This window comes from Phodopus roborovskii, unplaced genomic scaffold, assembly GCF_943737965.1.
Source record: "Phodopus roborovskii unplaced genomic scaffold, PHOROB, whole genome shotgun sequence".
In the NCBI taxonomy this organism is placed as follows: domain Eukaryota; kingdom Metazoa; phylum Chordata; class Mammalia; order Rodentia; family Cricetidae; genus Phodopus; species Phodopus roborovskii.
Window position 1 is genome coordinate 20656015 of NW_026126460.1, and position 18063 is coordinate 20674077.

The window sequence follows — 18063 nt, forward strand, 5'->3', positions numbered from 1 at the left end:
ACAGAGGGTGACTCCAGGAGCGCCTTTGGAAGGTAACAGGGCAAAGCAGGGGAAAAGCCAGAGGTGGCCAAACCCCTACACACACACACACACACACACACACACACACCCCTGACTCTAGGCAAGCTGGGGGAAGTCCCTCTAGAGGCAGAGAAGGCAAAACGGAGGGGCTGGCCTCTCCCCTAGAGCCCCGCAGGTGTGTACTGGAGTGGGGTGGGACATTCCCCTGCAGCTGTGTTTCAACTTCAGCGAGGCACATACACTTCGGGTTAACACACAGAGCAGCACCCGACATCTCTGGGTGCAGGGTGCCAAGAGCCAAGACGCCAGTACCTTTCCTTCCTTCACTTTCTGCACGCCCCCCCCCACCGCGTGCCCAACACAACACCGCGTGCCAGTCCTAAGCGGACTCAGTGGCCCCAGGGACGCGAGCACGACACCCCAGTCGTGACGTCACTTGGGGTAGAACCCTTAAACACTACATGGTGTGTGTGTGTGTGTGTGTGTGTGTGTGTGTATTGGGGGGGAGCAGAGCTCCCCGAACCAGGACAGTCACTCACTCTCCAGGCGGTGGGGCTGGGCCAGACAGTACCGCCCCCACCGCGCCCGCCTTGCACACCCTCGGAAGCGCAGGCTCGCAGCACGGCGCTTGGGGGGGGCTCCCCAGCACCTCAGCCTCGAGTCCCCAGCCCGCTGCACCTCCGGGCCCCCCTAACCCTCTAGAGGCACCAGGAGTTGTCGCAAGGGGGCCTTGGGAAATTCCCTGGACCCCAGTGCCAGGAGGTGCCCGGTTCGCCCGCTCCCCATCCACCCCCCCGAGGGCGGTGCCCGGGGGCGCTGCCCCATGGAGCGGGGAGGCGGGCGCCGTCTGCTGCGGGAGCCGTGACCTGAGTAGGAGCTGTGTGTCGCAGCCGCCCCACCCCTGCCGATCATGCGCCGGCGACCCTGGTTCGCTAGTCCCATCGGGCTGTGAGCCCCCCACTCCCGGCCTGTCAAGGCCCGCGCGCCATGGGCAGCGCCCACCCTCGCCCCTGGCTGCGGCTCCCACCCCGGCCCCAGCCGCGGCCTGAGCTCTGGGCGCTCCTGTTCTTCCTACTGCTGCTGGCTGCCGCTGTGCCCAGGTGAGCCCTCACCTCACGCTCCGCCCTCTTGGAGAACTAGGACCCCCGGGGCCCTCTCCCATTGCTCCGGCTGGGGGAAGGACCACGGAGAGAGCCGGGAGACAGGGTCACCGAAAAGTGCTGGTGTCCAATCAAAGATAGTGAGCTACCTCTAAAGAAGAGGTTGGACTGGTGACAGGATGTGAGCAGTCCAGGGAGACAGGGCAATGCCAGGTGGGTGTTGGTAGCGAGATCGGGAGGTGGGTATTTGGGAATAAGTGCTTGTTAGGAGTTCTTTCCACCCTGGGGGCAATGCACCCCCACTCCAAGAATAAATTCAAATTGCTTCCTTCCACTTTTCGGATGGGATCACCCGGAACAGGAGCAGGAAAGAGGGGTTGGAGGGGGTTTCCCCAGCTCAGGTGGGGGTCAAGTGAGAGACTGCTGCGGAGAGGCTCTCTCTCTCTCTCTCTCTCTCTCTCTCTCTCTCTCTCTCTCTCTCTCTCTCTGTGTGTGTGTGTGTGTGTGTGTGTGTTCCAGTAAGCTGGGTTGGGCAACCAGCAGTTTGTATAAATATATGTGTGACTATGAGGGTTTATGGGCCAACGTTAGGACAAGCGTGTGTGTGTGTGTGTGTGTGTGTGTGTATGTGTAAAACTGACGAAGTGTGTAAGTGGTAAGTGCTCTGAGTTTCTGCTTCCACCATTATGGGTATAGAAGCATGTGGGAAGAAATACCAGTTGCTGAAGCATGGTTTTGGGGTAGGCTCCTGGGGCACCCATTTGAAGCGCCTGTGCCTGGGGACAAACTTGTAAAACACTGAGTGCATGCACCTTCGTGGGTGTGCAGCTGGGTGGATTGTGCTGGAGTGGATGAGGAGAGGCATGTATTCCTTAAGAACCAGGAGTTGGGGTAGAGTGATTATGGCCTGTGGGACAGAATGTGTGTTATTAAACAGGCCCTCACAGTCTCCCACAAAATGCTTATCCACCCCACCCCATATGCCTGCAGGTCAGCACCCAACGACATCCTGGGCCTCCGCCTACCCCCAGAGCCTGTGCTGAACGCCAACACAGTGTGCCTGACATTGCCCGGCCTGAGCCGGCGGCAGATGGAGGTGTGTGTGCGTCACCCTGACGTGGCCGCCTCTGCTATCCAGGGCATCCAGATCGCCATCCATGAGTGCCAGCATCAGTTCCGGGACCAGCGCTGGAACTGTTCCAGCCTGGAGACTCGGAACAAAGTCCCCTACGAGAGTCCTATCTTCAGTAGAGGTAGCTGCTCCTCATTCCAAACTCCTGTCCTTCCCACTCAGGACCTGTACCCCAGAACCTATTAGCTATCGCTAATGAGCTCTCAAGGTGGCATCTCATCAGACCCCTGTATTTGCAAGCCAGGTTGCTTTCTGATTTCAGAAAAGTATCCAGAGTGGGGGGCAGAAACATGGGCCAGACACGCCTCTGCCTGAGGCTGGCAACAGCCATGTCTGACCACTAGACTGTTGATTTATACCCCTGTTACATATCTCATGCTCAGGAAATATCCCTAGCACCTTCCTCAGTTTACCCTTTACTGAGTAGGCTGCAGTAGGGTTGGAGAGCCAGTGAGGGGTAAAAGGTAGGGAAAGAGAGAGTGAGAACTTCCTGTCACACAAGGCTAGTAAGGAAGCCTGGCCAGGTGAATGGCATGCTGTGGCAGGGTCCACTTTGGCTTGTCACTCTTACTACCCTCCCCTCAACTTTCTCTAAGTCAGGGCCTGGGTGTGTGTCTGCTTGTGCATAGTGTCCCCTGTCCAGCAAGCCTAACAGCTTTGTCAACCGTGTCCCCCCCTCCCCAGTGCTCCTGGGGGCCATAGCGCTGCTTTCTACCCCCTACTTCCCACCTAGTGTCCCACCTAGACACTCCCTAGAACGGTTAAGCTGTGGGTGGCAGGTCGTTTTGTCACTTGCTTCAACTCCCACTGACCTCCTAGCTGAGGCCTTGAATCTGGTCTCTGGGGTAAGATTGCAGCTTGGGTTTGTCTTACTGGATAAAGCTCTTTTCTCAGCTGCTTGTCAGGACAATGAAGGGACCTGGTATCCCTGGCTCCTTAGGGTTTGAGAGACTCTAGTTGGTAGTGGAGGAGGAGGGGCATACCTCCAGTGCCTCCAGCTTTTGCCAGGACCCAGGCTTCAATGTGCCCCAAATGCAGAAAGAACATAACCAGGTTTTTTGCTCCTTCCCCTCGACAGGACCTGTGCTTGCACCCCTTGGGCCCCCAAGTTAGGGGCCACCTCTGCCTCCCCCAGCTCAGCCCCAGGCCGCTGCCCCGCCCCTGCGCGCTCCCTCCTGCCTCCCCCGCGCGCCTCGGGCGCTGTTTCTACCCGGCCGAGCCCAGCCCGACGCGTGTGGCGGCATGCAGCCGCGAACTAATCCCCGCGGGCCGCAGCAGACTGCTCCAGCGCTGCTGAGAGCCACCCCCTCCCCCCAACACGCACACATACACACCTTGCCCCGCGCGCTCTCTTCCCTCTATCCCCGCACAGTCAGATCATTCTTTCATGCCAGCTTGAGGGATGCCGCAAGTGATCCCCTGCCCTCAGGCCTGCTCCACTCCCTCAGCACGACGTCACCCACCCCACCACCCACTCCTCACTGCCCGAGCTCGCTGACACCTAGTGGCGGACAGGCCTCAGCATCTTCCAGGCTCCGGCTGGGCCAGGCCGGTGCTCACCGCCTTGGAGCCATCCTCTGCCACCCTGGGATTGCTAAATCATCCAGGCTCCCCACAGCTGCGTTTCTTCCTGGGCTCCTGCTTCAACTTCTGCACAGTGGTGGCTCAGACAGGCTTTCAGGGTCCCCTGCCACCACCAAAGAGGTTGGCCAGGGCCAACCTGGAAGTCCTCTCCTCGGCCTCAGGGTCTCCACTAGTCCTGTTGATCTCTCTGGCTTGAATCTAGGCGTCCCGATGGGGTCCCTATCAGGCCGCTGACACCTGTGAAGGACCTAGGGTCTTTGAAGGTTAGGGGCGAGTTTAGAGCTGGCACGGGGCCAGGTGCTCTTGGGTTCATCTGCAGTTTAATAAGCGGGAGTTGAGCTGGGGGGACGTGGGGGGGGGAGGAGAGAGGTTAGGGGTGGAGGGGGAGACTTGCCAGGGCTAGCCAGGGTGGGGCGGCACCTAGTGCTGAGAGGGGGCGGGGCTGCGGCTCTAGGACTCGCCAGCCAGGGGCTGGGTTCCTTCCCTAGGCCTAGGAACCCCGCCCTACCTCAGTGGCTTCTGTCCCCCCCATTCCTTGCAACACCTCATTTGTACCTCTCCCTCCTTAGTGGGGGCTCTGGGTGCCATCCTTCCACCCCACTTTGCCTCACCGCTGCCATCGAGCCTGCCCTCATATCTAGCTAGGGCCACTCTCCTTTGGGCTCATTTCCTTGTCCCTTTCTAGGTCTCCTTCTTCAGGACTCACTAAATTTGAGTTCCACCAGGTAACTGTTGGTGGAGGCGGCTACCTGGTTCCTTCCTCTATGCCATTGTGATCATTGTGGAGTTTGTCAACCTGGCTCGCGCGCACGCACACACACACACACACACACACACACACACACACACACGACAAAGAGTGTATTATCAGGGGCTGACCTTTTGAACCAGGCTGCCAAGGAGGTTCTTTTAAAATATATTTGGCCATGCTTATTTTCAAGGACTGTTGAAGGTGAGTGGGGTTCCTTGGGGTTTTCTACAACAATGCTGTTACTACCACACTCTCCTCCTGAAACCTTCACAAAGAGAGGCTGAGCTGGACAGCTGGGTCAGAGGAAGGAAAGAGGGTAAAAGGTATGAAGGGGAACAGCAATATAATCAGGAATATAACCAGACTTTGCCTAGCCAAAGACAGATGCTGCAGACCAGAGAGGAAATAGGGGCAGGCACAGGAATCTCCAAGGGACTGGACTGTCAGGGGGACAAAAAGCTGTGAGAGGGCCCAAAATCATGCCAGCTTCTTTGCCCAGCCCTAAGGGCAACAATGAACTAAGTGACAAAGGCACTGACTGGTACCCTCAGCGTCTTGTACTATGACCCCGTACTGGTTGGTGACTGCCTGGGTGCCGGACATCACATCTGTTAGGGAATGGACAGAGAACCCTCCCAGCAGTCCCTCAGTGGGTGAGGACGAAGAGGTGATGTGAGGGGGCCTAGGCTTAAGTCCTGGTGTGTCAGGAGTGAACGATCAGAGAGAGACTAGAGGAGGAGGGTATGGTAGATTCACCAAGGAGCTGCCGCTGTTAGGTGCTGCTGGCCCTAGGGTCCAGACACATTTGGAATGGATGGAAAGAAGAGGCCTGACATCCTGCAGCAAGCCAGGATCCCAGCCCAGGAAAAAGCAGTTTTAGTAGCCAGAGCCTGCACCACGATGCCCTGTTCTTTCTTTGTTTTAGTAAGACTTTAAGAGCAGGCATCCAGGGTTTGGAGAATGCAGTGGCACTCAGGGAAACAGGCACAGATAATCACATTTCAGGATCATCTAAAGCCCTAGAATTTTGATGACATCCCAATAGATTAGCAAACATGTCTTAAACGCTTAGAATGTGTTGGGACTCATAGTAAAACACCATATCCATGTTTTAGGGTCCTCAAATGGTCCCCACTTGGTAGGTCCTATTGTTATCTTTACAAGTGAAGTTAAGAGAGATTGGGTAACATGTTGTTAGTCATACAGTGTGTAGATAAGCAGGAGAGCCAGGACTGTATGCAGTCCACCTGACTCTAGAGGCCCTGCCCAACCCTGTCCTATACTGCATCCCAAACTACAACTACAAAGCCAGTCCCACCATACCCAGAGGTGAGCTGGAGCAAAGAGTGTGTACTCCAAGTACTCCAAGTACTGAAGTACACACACCTATGTTTGTGTAAACCAACCCACTCTGCTTAAGTGGTCCCCATGCACAGGACTCTCTCTCTCCTTTTCCCCTCTCCCCCTCTCCCTCTCTCCCTCCTCCCTTCTTCCCTCCCTCCTACCCCAGGCTTAGGAATATGCATAGATGATTTGCAAGGAGTGAATGGGGACCAGGCTGCTATTCTTCCTTCCTCTCTCTTTGACTTGAATGGGCAAAGCTTAAGCTTCTCTGGCCCTTCCTTGTTCCCACTGGCCCCTAAATCATCTTCCCTTCATACTCCCTTGTCCTCCAAGTCTACTCCCCCGGCCCTGTTCCTGGCCGTTGGCTGCAGCCTATAGTAGCAGCTGACTCCACTTAGATGCTGGCAGTCTCTGTCCCAGATCAAAGGCAGGGCGGCTAATTGTGCATCTTAACAAGTCCCCCCCACCCTGCTCCGGGCAGCCCAGCTGGCCATGGCCCCACCCTTTTCCCCCTCCAGCTGGCCAGATGGCATAGTTCCTGCATCTGCCCAGACAGTTGGGGCCAAGACCGAAACTGGGGCCCTGCATGGGAGCTGGGGTAGACCCAGTGGGCAGGACTTCTCTGAGTATGGATGCTTAGAGCAAAGAGTGACCATTCATACCTTGGTCACCTCCACACATGGCTGTGACAGCTGTCAGAAACAGGTAGTGGGAGAGCATCTCGAGTTGCATGGGGGCCGAGGGAGTAGGGTGCTCTAAGTTACATTTTTCCAGATTCTTCCATGCCAGTCTTCACCATGCTAAAACCTTGAAGATGTAGTTGCCTCTGAATACCCCTCTGGACTTGATGCCAAGTCTGTACAGAGTCATAGGAACTGGAAATCGGGATATCTGGGTTTCTTTCTTAGGAAGACTCAGTTGGTTGGAGTTCATGTCCTTCCAGGTGAAGAGAGCTAAGTGGGAGCTTGCTCAACTCCATAACCTCTGTGGCCTTGGGATTTCCCAGTTTGCATTGGTGTGTGTGTGTGTGTGTGTGTGTGTGTGTGTGTGTGTGTGTGTTGGTATGTGTTTCAGAGGGGGCCAGTCCAGTGTCGGTTTAGGCTGCCTCTGGAGGTCTGAGTATTGCCGTGTGTCCTAAAGCAGACAGGTTGATGACTCTACCAGCAATAAGAGACACACTTAGAGAGCCAAAGATAAAAGGCAGGGGATAAATGTAGGGTGCATGTCCCAGAGTTTTGGGTCTACCCATTACCCTTAGGCTCCACCAGCTCATAGCAGTTTCTGCTCCCCTGAAGCCTTTGCCAAGTTCCAGGATCCCCTTTGAAGGCTGCAGATCAATCTTCATCCCCTCCTGTCTGGTTCTTGCTATGCTCCTTATAAAAAAGGAAAATGTTGCCAGGATGTCATGAGCTAGAAAGAGAAGATGAAGAGGGAGCATCTGCTTTGTAGGCTTCTACTAATCCAAATGATTTGTTCTAGACGTGGGTCATGAGCTGCTAGGCTCTGTCTTTGATCAGAGTGAAACAAAAAAACAAAGATGCAAAAAAAAAAAAAAATGTAGCAGAATTGAACGAGATCAAACAGCAAGAAGAACTTCTCAATAACAGCAATGTTTATGTAGTACTTTCTATGAGTATGACACCATTCCAAGTACTTTAAATTTAATAACTTGTTCGTGTTCTTGGCACAGCAACCAGCTAGATAATAATGTGTTTGCAGAGAAGGAAACTGAGGCACAAAGAGGTTAAGTCTCTTGGCCAAAGTCATATAGTTATTAGCAACTAGTCAGCAGAAGAGCCAAGATGTGAAACCCTAGCAATATGACTGCAGACATTGGCTCTTAGCTGCTATTAAAAACAAAACAAACAAACAAACAAAAAAAAAAAACCATGGAATCTTCATTATCATTTGTCTGGGCAAGAAGAGGATACAGTTCATGTTGCAGGGTGAGGCTTAGGGCAAGAATGGGCTAGGGGTTCTGTCTAGTCCCAGATAGCTCTCTAGAGCCTGTATGGCCTCTCTGAGGACATGTCCTCCCAACCCTTGATTCTGGCGTAGGAGGATCCTGTCTGTTTCTTGTAAACCTCTGGGATCCCCCAAGGCCATCACCCTCCTGCCTCATTCTGGGTTTCTTCCACAGGGGTCTAGGGCACAGATGAATTCTTCACTTTGTCAAGGCAGTTCTGGCTTCTCTCATTGCCTGCCCTCTTCAGACTCCACAGACTTGTACTAAAAGTTGCTTCCTGCTAGCACTTTCTCAATGGAGAATAAACAGAAAGTATCCTGCAGGTATGAGAGCCTGGACCATATCTCTGAGTAGGCTTCTCCTGTACAGATCCAAAGCCATCTCAGGAGATGGCTCAGGCTGGGGTGCCCAAAAGGGAGACAGTGCACACAGGCACTGGGCCAGGTTAGCACATCCCAGGGCCCTGTGAGTGTCTCAATCAGAGAGAGTTCTTTTGCCTCCTCAGCCTCTAATGAGAAGCAGAGTCTGTCTTCCCACTCAGTTTGCAGCCCTGCTTGCTACATGCCAGATGCCACTGGGTTCACCTGCACCTCCCTTCAGAAGTTATCAGCAGACCCTAGACAGAACTTGAAAAGGTACTCACTGTTTCCAGCCATGTCCTATGGATCCAGATAAAAAAAACCACCAGAGAGGGAGAGTTCCAGACTGGGGTAGAGCCTGCTGACCATTGGCATCTCCTGGGGTCTGGAATTCCATCACTTGTAATTTACTCTTTGGGTTAAACTTCATCCTCTTTCCCCAGGCTATTTTAAAATTGCAAATATCACCGTGAAAGGTAATAGATTAAGTGTTTGATCTGAAAAAGAATGTATTTGCCAGGCACTTTCTGCCCTGGAGGAAAGATCTAGACATACAAATTCCAAGCTTGCTAAGGAGGTGTTAATGAAAAAGAGAAGGGAGTATAATTCCTGCCCCCACCCAATCTCCTTAAATCTCCTTTGAATCTCACAGCATGCTAGTAAGAAGCCATTTGCATCTAACTATATCCCTAGCTATTTCTACCATGTTTTCCTGGTCTCTTGCCACAGCTTTTCTTTTTCCTTAATGATCTATTATCGTATGTGCATTCGTGTTTGGCTTGCATGTACATCTGTGTGAAGGTGTCAGATCGCTGAGGAACTGGAGTTAAGACAGTTGCAAACTGCATGTGGGTGCTGGGAATTGAACCCAGGTCCTTTAGAAGAGCAGCCAGGGCTCTTAACCACTGAACCATCTCTCCAATCCCTTGTCACAGGTTTTCGAGAGAGTGCTTTCGCCTATGCCATAGCAGCTGCTGGGGTGGTGCACGCAGTGTCCAACGCGTGTGCCCTAGGTAAACTACAGGCTTGCGGTTGCGACGCCTCCAGGCGTGGGGATGAAGAAGCTTTCCGTCGGAAGTTGCACCGCCTGCAGCTGGATGCGCTGCAGCGCGGTAAGGGCCTGAGCCACGGGGTCCCAGAACACCCTGCTTTGCCCCCTGCCAGCCCAGGCCTGCAGGACTCCTGGGAGTGGGGTGGCTGCAGCCCGGATGTGGGCTTCGGAGAACGCTTCTCCAAGGACTTTCTGGACTCCCGGGAGCCTCACAGAGACATCCACGCGCGCATGAGACTCCACAACAATCGTGTTGGCAGGCAGGTAAGATTCATGGTCCCACTCCCACTGCTAAGCCGGCTCTGCATTCACTCCTGGTAGCTTCCTCTTCTAGGAATAACACAATTTTCCCCAGTTCAGTAACCTCACAACCCTCTCTTAATTCAGCCAGCAAGACTGCCCCATGGGGACTTAGTTCTATGCGCTGGAGCTTTGCAGTGGGCCTGGGAAACAGAGGGCTGAAAGAGCCCCATGTGGAAGAACTTGCTCCCATTTTCTCTGATGACCAACAGAGAAAGGAGTAGGCTGGCATTCAGACTTGGGATGCCACAGTCTTCTTCGCTGCAGAGCCAGAACGTTGATTAAGATCACCCATCGTGTAGCCCAGCTCTAAATGTTTTATGGCACCTGGAGCCTGAGGTCACCAGTCTGGGACTTTACGTTCAGTCTCCCAGCAGGGGATTCCTGCCAACTGAAGGCCTCTGTTATAGCTTCCTAACTTCTTTCTCTTTTTTTCTGGGATGCTCATACTACCTTAAAATTCCTTCCTGCAAAAGTAATAACCACCAATAACAATACACAGACACATAAACACAGAAGAGAGGACAAGAATAATAGATTGAATTTATCAAACCTTACTATGTGTTAGGCATTTGTCCTGAGCTATCAGCCTACCTATTACTTACCTATAATGTCAATACTCTTAATAGCAATGTGCTTAGATATGAAAACCAAGGCACAGGATGACTAAGAGTGTTAGAGAGGCGGGCTCCATCCCCCAGTCACTCACATCTTAGCACTTTTCCTTCCCTGGCATTGCCTTTCTAGGTCTCCTTCTTGACCCTTCCAGTCTGCTCAACCCAGTCCCCAGCCTCCTGCTTCCTCTCATTATACCCTCTTCTCTCCTTGGCCTCTTAGTCCACTCCAGTTCATCTTCCCTCTCTAGGGCTGATTCAGCAATTTCCATCTTGGCTTAGGGTGAGGGTGAACTGAGGCATGCTTACCCTCAGGTCCCATCCAGCTGCTACCCAGCCATACCCTGTGCTTGGGGCTCCTTTCCCAAGCTCCTGATACCACCCCAGTCCAGACCAGCAGGGCCTCCTCCTTGTCCTTGTTAAAGTGGTTAATTAATGGCTGCAGCCTGTGGGAAGCAGATGTTCTGGAGCTGTTGGCCTAGGGAAGCTTTGGGGAGGGGCAGAGTGCATGTGTGTGTGTGTGGGGGGGGTTCACGTGGTGCTGACACCACAGGCTACACATGCAGGCTGTGCAGCAATTCAACACCCAGAGCAGTAGGCTCCCTGGCTTATAGCCTTCTTGAGCAGTTTTGAACACCCCAGATCCTTGTTTTCCTGAAGAGTATTTGAAGTGGGGGTGGTGGAGGATATGGACAATAAGGGGGTGCCTACGAGGGTAACACTAAGGGGTTATTTGGGAGGACATTGCAGAACAAGTTGAGCACTGAGTGAGTGACAAGTAGGTCCCCCCACCCCAGACCTGGAAATTCATCTGCTCCTATACAGCTGATAGTTTAGCCGGCTGGGTTTCATTCTACATCTGGGGAATGCTTTGGCACCTGTTGTCCCTCCTTGTGAACAGAGTGAGCTCGAGTTGGTATAGTGGGAAGGAGAATGTCTCCTCACACCTGGTTCCCTGCAAAGAGCTGCTGGGCACAGCTGGGAAGGGGGCTGTGGAAGGGGGCCTTTCTCATTCACCACCTGGAGGGAGGCCAAAGGCTTTGGGGTTGGGATGTAGGTGAGCAGGCGCCTCCTTGCTCCAGGGAAAGGAGAGGGAATTTCCCTGGAGATTTAGGATCCCCCAGGGCTCAGGAAGCAAGAACCCCCAGGCCCAAGGGCCCCTTGCAATTGCTGGGAAGGCTGGCAAGGAAGGAAAGAGCGTGAAGGAGGGAATTTCCCTAGGGCCTAGCCGGATGGGAGGTGGGTGGGAAGGCTGCAGAAGTTCTGAGCCCCAGATTTAGGCCTCAGTATTTGCTTCTGTAAAATGGGTGCCGGTCTCCAGCCTCTGGCCAGAGGAAGGCTGGGACGCTGGATGCCAGCCTCATCCCTCTCGGTGCCTCCCTCTGCAGGCGGTGATGGAGAACATGCGGCGAAAGTGCAAGTGCCATGGCACCTCAGGCAGTTGCCAGCTCAAGACTTGCTGGCAGGTGACGCCTGAGTTTCGTGCAGTGGGGGCGCTGCTGCGCAATCGCTTCCACCGCGCCACTCTCATCCGGCCGCACAACCGCAACGGTGGCCAGCTGGAGCCCGGCCCCGCCGCTGGGGCACCCTCGCCAGCTCCTGGCACTTCAGGGCTGCGCCGAAGGGCCAGCCACTCCGACCTGATCTACTTTGAGAAATCTCCCGACTTCTGTGAGCGCGAGCCGCGCCTGGACTCGGCGGGCACCGTGGGCCGCTTGTGCAATAAGAGCAGCTCGGGTCCTGACGGCTGCGGCAGCATGTGCTGTGGCCGCGGCCACAACATCTTGCGCCAGACGCGCAGTGAGCGATGCCACTGCCGTTTCCACTGGTGCTGCTTCGTGGTCTGCGAAGAATGCCGAATCACCGAGTGGGTCAGCGTCTGCAAGTGAGCGGGCCCAGGCTCCTCTGAGTCTCAGGAAAGGATCTCCATCTGGTGCCTGGCTTCTGCAGATAGCGATCTGGGCCAGACAGCAAGCATCCTTAGCTCCTGAGAGAGGTAGTTGGCTCTTCCTGCTCTTAAGATCTGCAATCACCAGACAATCTAGACCTGACTGACACCCACTCTGTGGGTTCCCCTCTTCCAGCTCCTAGCTCAGACAGCTGGGGGTGATGTTGGAGACTGCCCCACACCCTAGTACGTGTCACCAAAGCAGCCCAGCCTGGCAGGCCTATTTCCTGTCATATTTCTCCCCTTCCCCAGGAGTGGCAGGCATTGCACTGAAGCTGATGGACTGGGGGAAGAAAACTAAAATGAAGAAATAGGCACGATCAGGCTGAAGTGATGATTCTATAAGGCCCCAGATACCCTCTTGCAGAGGGTTCTGCCCCTATTGTTCATTTAACAGATATTTATTTTGCACTCTCTTTGTGGCGCTCTCTGGGGAAAGAGAGGCCTTCTGGAGTTTACAGGCTTACTAAGGCAGGTGGGCAATAAACCAGTAAACACACAAACAAGGTTATTTCAGGCAATGTTATGGGCTATGGGGAAAACTAAGTAGGGTACTGGGTATACACTGGTTTATGGGGAATGGGGCCCCTTTTGCTAAAACGACCTGCCAGGGAGACTTCTGAGTTGTGCTTTATAAGCTGAGAAGTGCAAGATTTCCTCTCACCAAAGAGCCTTATGGATGGGGAAGGGCTTTCCAGACAGGCTTCTCCGAGGGGGAGAGACCTCCTCCTGTTGGAGGAGTAGCAGAGCAGCCTCTGTGTTTGGAGAGTAGAAATCAAAAGCTGATAGGAGAGATCGGAGGTTGGGGCAGCTGGGATAGGAACTGGGTTTTATATAAGAAGAATTTGCAGAGAAGAAGCACGCAGTTGTACTCTGATTCTCACATGTACAGGGGTCTGACTGAAATGGAGACAAGATGACAGACAGAACGCAGGTTATGGGGACTACAACTAACACAGCAGTAGAGCTGTCTAGAAGGAATGGGATCCAGGAACCCAGAGGCCTCAATGCCAGAATTCTAAACGCCCACTTTGTACCTGAGCCCTTTGCCACAAGCCAGGACGAGTGGCTGTGCCCAGCAGCAACCGACAGCAGAGACAGGAGGCACTCTGAGAAGAGTGATCCTGGGCAAGACTCAGCTCAACCCAGCCTAGCGCCCCAGGGAGCAGGTGGGGCCAGAAGGTGCGGCAGGGGAGGGTGGCAGACTCCACAGTCTGGGGCTGGGCTCTGGAGTCCAGGCAGGAAAGCTGGGGGTGGGTAAGCAGCCTTCCTGAGCCCCCCATGCCCCCAGAGGCAGAACTCAAGGTAGCAGGTTAAAACTCCTCCCTGATTTTAAGCTGCCACCTGGACTCTGCTGAGGTGGAATTTGGGTTCATGCTTTTATTCACTTTGGCTCAAGTCTGATGACTTTCTAGAACAGATCCTAAAGATCTCAGCAGAGCAGTTTATCTACCATATCCAGGCCCATTGTTCAGTTAGTAACCTTGTTGGTTGCCTCCATTTATCATCCAATGGCATCCATGTTGACAAACCTAGCAGAGACAGAGTCTTGTTCCAAAGGCCAGTTTGCACAGACCCCCCCCCATATTTCCTTGACTTTATCCCTTGAGGGGATGACTCTGAAACATGCACCTCTGTTGGCCCTCCAGATGGAAGATTGGGTCCACTTGATAGCTCTCAGCTCCCTGTCCTTCAGCTGCTACATCTCAGCAGCCTCTAGGCATGCCTAAGGCATCAGGACCATTCAAGTGCCAAGTTCTGCTGCCTTGGTGGAGAGCAGGGTTTCTCAACTCACTGCCCACCCCCAAATTGCCTCATAGGCAGGTGGGTGAGTGTCTCTGGGGAAGGAGGGGTAGGCCGGAGCAGATGACACACCTGCTTCATTCCTTTCCTCTTGTTCATCTGGGAGAGAACTGTAGGGGCTGGGTTCCCCTTCTTCCCTCCCAGCCTAGGGAGGAACAGAGGTGTCCTGGGAAAACTGGAGGATGGAGGGATAGTCCCAAGCCCAGCAGTATCCACTAGGGCATCAGCCTTGAGCTCACCCTCTGCCTTTCAGAGCTTGGGGAGGGGAAACTGGAAGTGAGCATTGTGGGATGGAATTTGGGAATAAATAAGGCAGAAGCAGCATACTGCAGGACATGTTGCCTGAAATGAGAACAGGGCAGAATGGGGCAGGAGACTTCAGGCTGAGCTATATGGGAGTTCCAGTGGGCAGTCAGTGGTCTGATCTATGTTAGTGTTACCTGTAAAGTTGGGGAAAGGGACAAAGTTATATTCCCCTAAGTTACCATCCAGCCTCACTGGTCTGGACCAGAAGCTGTGTCCTGGGAATCCATAAGGGCCCTTGAGGGGAGGTGTGAAGGTGATGGAGGTGGGAAGATGGCTGCTGGGCTTATGTACACTGGCTGAAGGGTGTAGTGGGAATGCTATGCTGATCAGAAATACATGGAAATGGGCTGAAATGAATGCACTTCATTTATTTAGGGGGAGGTGGCCTGGAGAAGTTGGGAATCACCAGAGGTGAAATTTGTAATGTGAACGGGAAGTGACCAGGGATCATTCTAAGGAAGAAAAGATATCCCTTGTCCCTGTACACCTTTGACCTGAGAAACATTAGATTTTCAGAACTGAGTGGGGTCAACCGTCCTCAAAAGAGGGAGGTAGGGAACTAACAGCAAATGAGACTGGTAGACTGATGGACACAGCGCTAGGGTTAAAGGTCAGGGAGAAACTGCACACTGGAGTATGATGAGAACCCAACCATCTGGTTTTTCACTCGCCCAAGGGGATCTAAAAGGGAAGGGCATTCAAAGATCACTTGCCAGCTGCAGAGTACCTGGGTGAGAAGCAAGGTCAAGGCGGTCTGTCATTCAGGAGCTCCCTCCCTACCCATTCTCTGAAATAATGCGCCCCCAGCTAGCCTCTGGCAGGGGGCCTACCACTCTGGAGAGTGGCCAGCCCCAGTCTCAGCCCCCCTCCTCCCTCCTTACCCCCCCTCATGTGGTTGCCGGCAGCTGCCTGCGGTCGCCCCATCCCTTGCGCTCAAGGCACGGGGACTTTCCAACAGGGGAAAAAATGACTTAATGAGAGTGGGAGCCGGGGGCGGGAGGGACAGGTCCCTGTAATCACAGCTCCACTGTGGGGCCTGCGTGCCTCTTGGTCCTTCCCCAGCTTCCTGCTGCCAGCGCCCGCCTTGGGTTCTGCTGAGGGAGGGGGGACAGGTTGGAGACAGGGAGAAACTTTTTCAGGTGCCAGGCTCTCTTGGACCCATGGGCTGTCTTTTCTTTCTGAGCATCTGAGGACAGAATCTGGGACACTCTAGGATCCCTCTTTGGATCCAGTCCAGAGAGTCCTTTGCTGGTGAATTGTAAGAGTGTGGGGTATCGAAGAGAACCCTTTGCTGTTTCGAGACTGCGCATTCGCAACTCCCCCGGTTGCTGTGGCAACCAGGGCAGCCGAGGTGTGTCCGCGGGCCTGGGAGGTACCCCTCCCCTCGCGCGCGCGCTTCTCACCGCCTGCGGGGCCAGGCCTTGCTGCTGTGGTGCGCGGGGGTGGGGGTGTGCCGTTACCATGGCAAGGGTGAGCTAGGAGGGCACATTCTTCCCCAGGGTGGGAGCGCCCTGGGGACACGAGAAGGGGGGTGACGGGGGCGGCAGAAAGGGGAGCAGGGGATGGTCAGAACAAGGGAGGAGTCTCGGACAAGATGAACCAGGGTTTCTGAGGTTGGGGCGGGGGAGTTTGGAATCTGTGCTCTCCCCTACTCCAGCTCTTCTGAGGTGTCCCTCTCCTCCTGCACTCTTCTTGGGGTTCAAGGCCTCTGTTTCCAGGGAATGGACTTCCAATAACAGACCAAAAACCCCTTTTGGCTATTCCATGTCGAGCCTGTGGAGCTAAAAGACCTGTCCCATTCCACTCCACTCCCAGTAGCGTTGAAGTCCATACTGCTAGCCACTGCCCTGAAGTTAAGCCCCTCGCCCAACCCTGTGCCACCGTCCAGCCTCTGGCTGGCCCAGTCTGCTGCCAATTACAGATTTGACAAGCAGATTTACCTCGGAGGCCCGGGAGAGGTTGGGAGTGGGGACAGCAGGCAAATCAAGAGGATGGGGTCTTGGGAGTATCCTTGATCCCCAGGGTCCTCATCTGGAGCTTAGCGCGTGCGTGCGTGTGAGTGTGTGTTGCAACGTCTGAGGTCCAAGGCTGTGTGTACTCAAAAAGTTCAAGGCCCTTAAGGCCTATTCTTTTTTCCACCGCAGGCTGCCGCGTGGGTCTCTCCTGGCCTCACGCCCTGACCGATGGACCCAGCTTGGTCTTGCTGAGCCACCACAGGGCAGCCGCCAGCAAGTAACTGATGTTTTGTGGAAGTCACAAAACGGCGCCCCCTTTGGGCAAGAGGGTTCCCCTTTTCTGTCCGGCTGAGAAAAGCAATCTGGGAATCTGTAGAGGATCGGCATTGGAGCTTTCTGCCACCACCCTGCCCCCTGCCGTTCCTTCCTGCTCTTCCCTGCGGGTTAGTCTGCAGGGGCTCCAGTAAAGCTTCGAGCCTCCCGCAGTTCGGCTACTCACATCTGGCCAGCAGCTGGGAACCGCCCACCACAAACTACTGGGTACACGGTGCCCTCTGTTGGTGCTGAGTGGCGACGCACCAGGGCCTGTATCGTGCACCTCTCTGAGGTCCAGGGTTTTGCTCCTGATCCGTGGGTCTCAGGTTCCATTCATTCGGTGTCCTTTGCCTGCGGAAAAACCCCCACCTCCTGACTCGCATAGCTCCAAAATAGTACTCTGAGGGCCCATAGTTTTCTGCCTCTCAGGATCGATCATGCTAATCATCTATTTTGCATGCACGTGTGCCTAAAACCCAGTCTACTGACCTCACAAGGTCACAAGCTCTGTCTTCAGGTTCTGAAGTCATTCCATGACCCACGATCACTCCGTGCTTAACGTAAAAGCCCTAAATTAGGAACATGGTTATATAAATAACCACACATTTGCTCAATGGAATTCCTTTCTGTGTCCTTTAAAATGAGGCGATTGAAGGATATTTAGTATTTTCTCTATACTGGGGAAAGATACATTAACAAAAAATAGCATGGGGGGCAGGGTCGCTCTTTAATGTAAGAAAATCCGACAGGCATACAAGAGCTGAACTATTTTGGATGAGGGATTATAGGTGGTTTAAAATTTGTTCACTGCTTTATGCATTTTTCATTTGTGTTAAATGAGCCTATTTTACTTGATCATAGCAATGGTTCCATATCCTGAAGGTTTTGGTTCAAAACTTAGAATCACATTAAATTTTCGAAAAGGTTTAAAACACTCTAAAGGCAGAGGCAGTTAGACAACTATGAGCTGTTGTAAATAGCTATGTAGCCTAGGTCAAGCAAGGCTACACAGCGAGACCTTGTTTAAAAAAATAAACGGGGGATTAACATTAAAAAAATTATCTATATGTGCATTGGTCCATGGAGACAGAAAAGGACATCTATTTCCAGAAGCTGGAGTTAGAGGCAGTTGTGAACTTCCCAAAGGAGTGCTGGGACTCAAAACCAGGTCCTCCGGAAGAGTGGTACTTGCTCATAACCTCTGAGCTATCTATCTCTTCAGTCCCACACTGTATTATTAAAATATACCAAATTTTGGAAAGAGTCCTTGTAAAACTAGAAATTGGGAGACCTGACCTTCTAATAAGAACTAGTATGATTGGCCGGGCTACAGTGGTGCCACACACCTTTAATCCAAGTGCTCAGGAGGCAGAGATAGGCAAAAGTTCAAGGCCAGCCTGATCTACAAATCGAGTTCCAGGACAGCCATGCTTGTTAAATAGAGAAACCCTATCTTGAAAAACAAAACAAAACAAAAACAATCAAACAGACAAAAAAACCAAAAAACAAAAAAA

At 53.3% G+C, this 18063-nt stretch overlaps 1 protein-coding gene across 1 annotated transcript; it reads left to right on the forward strand.

Moving 5' to 3' along the window:
* The first annotated feature begins 621 nt into the window (after positions 1-621).
* Wnt10a (Wnt family member 10A) lies at positions 622-12676 on the forward strand. Its single transcript, XM_051190484.1, has 4 exons — positions 622-1121; positions 2112-2374; positions 9193-9572; positions 11611-12676. The coding sequence occupies exons 1-4, from the start codon at positions 1009-1011 to the stop codon at positions 12109-12111; spliced, it is 1257 nt and encodes a 418-aa protein (XP_051046441.1). The 5' UTR covers positions 622-1008; the 3' UTR covers positions 12112-12676.
* Positions 12677-18063: the final 5387 nt, after the last annotated feature.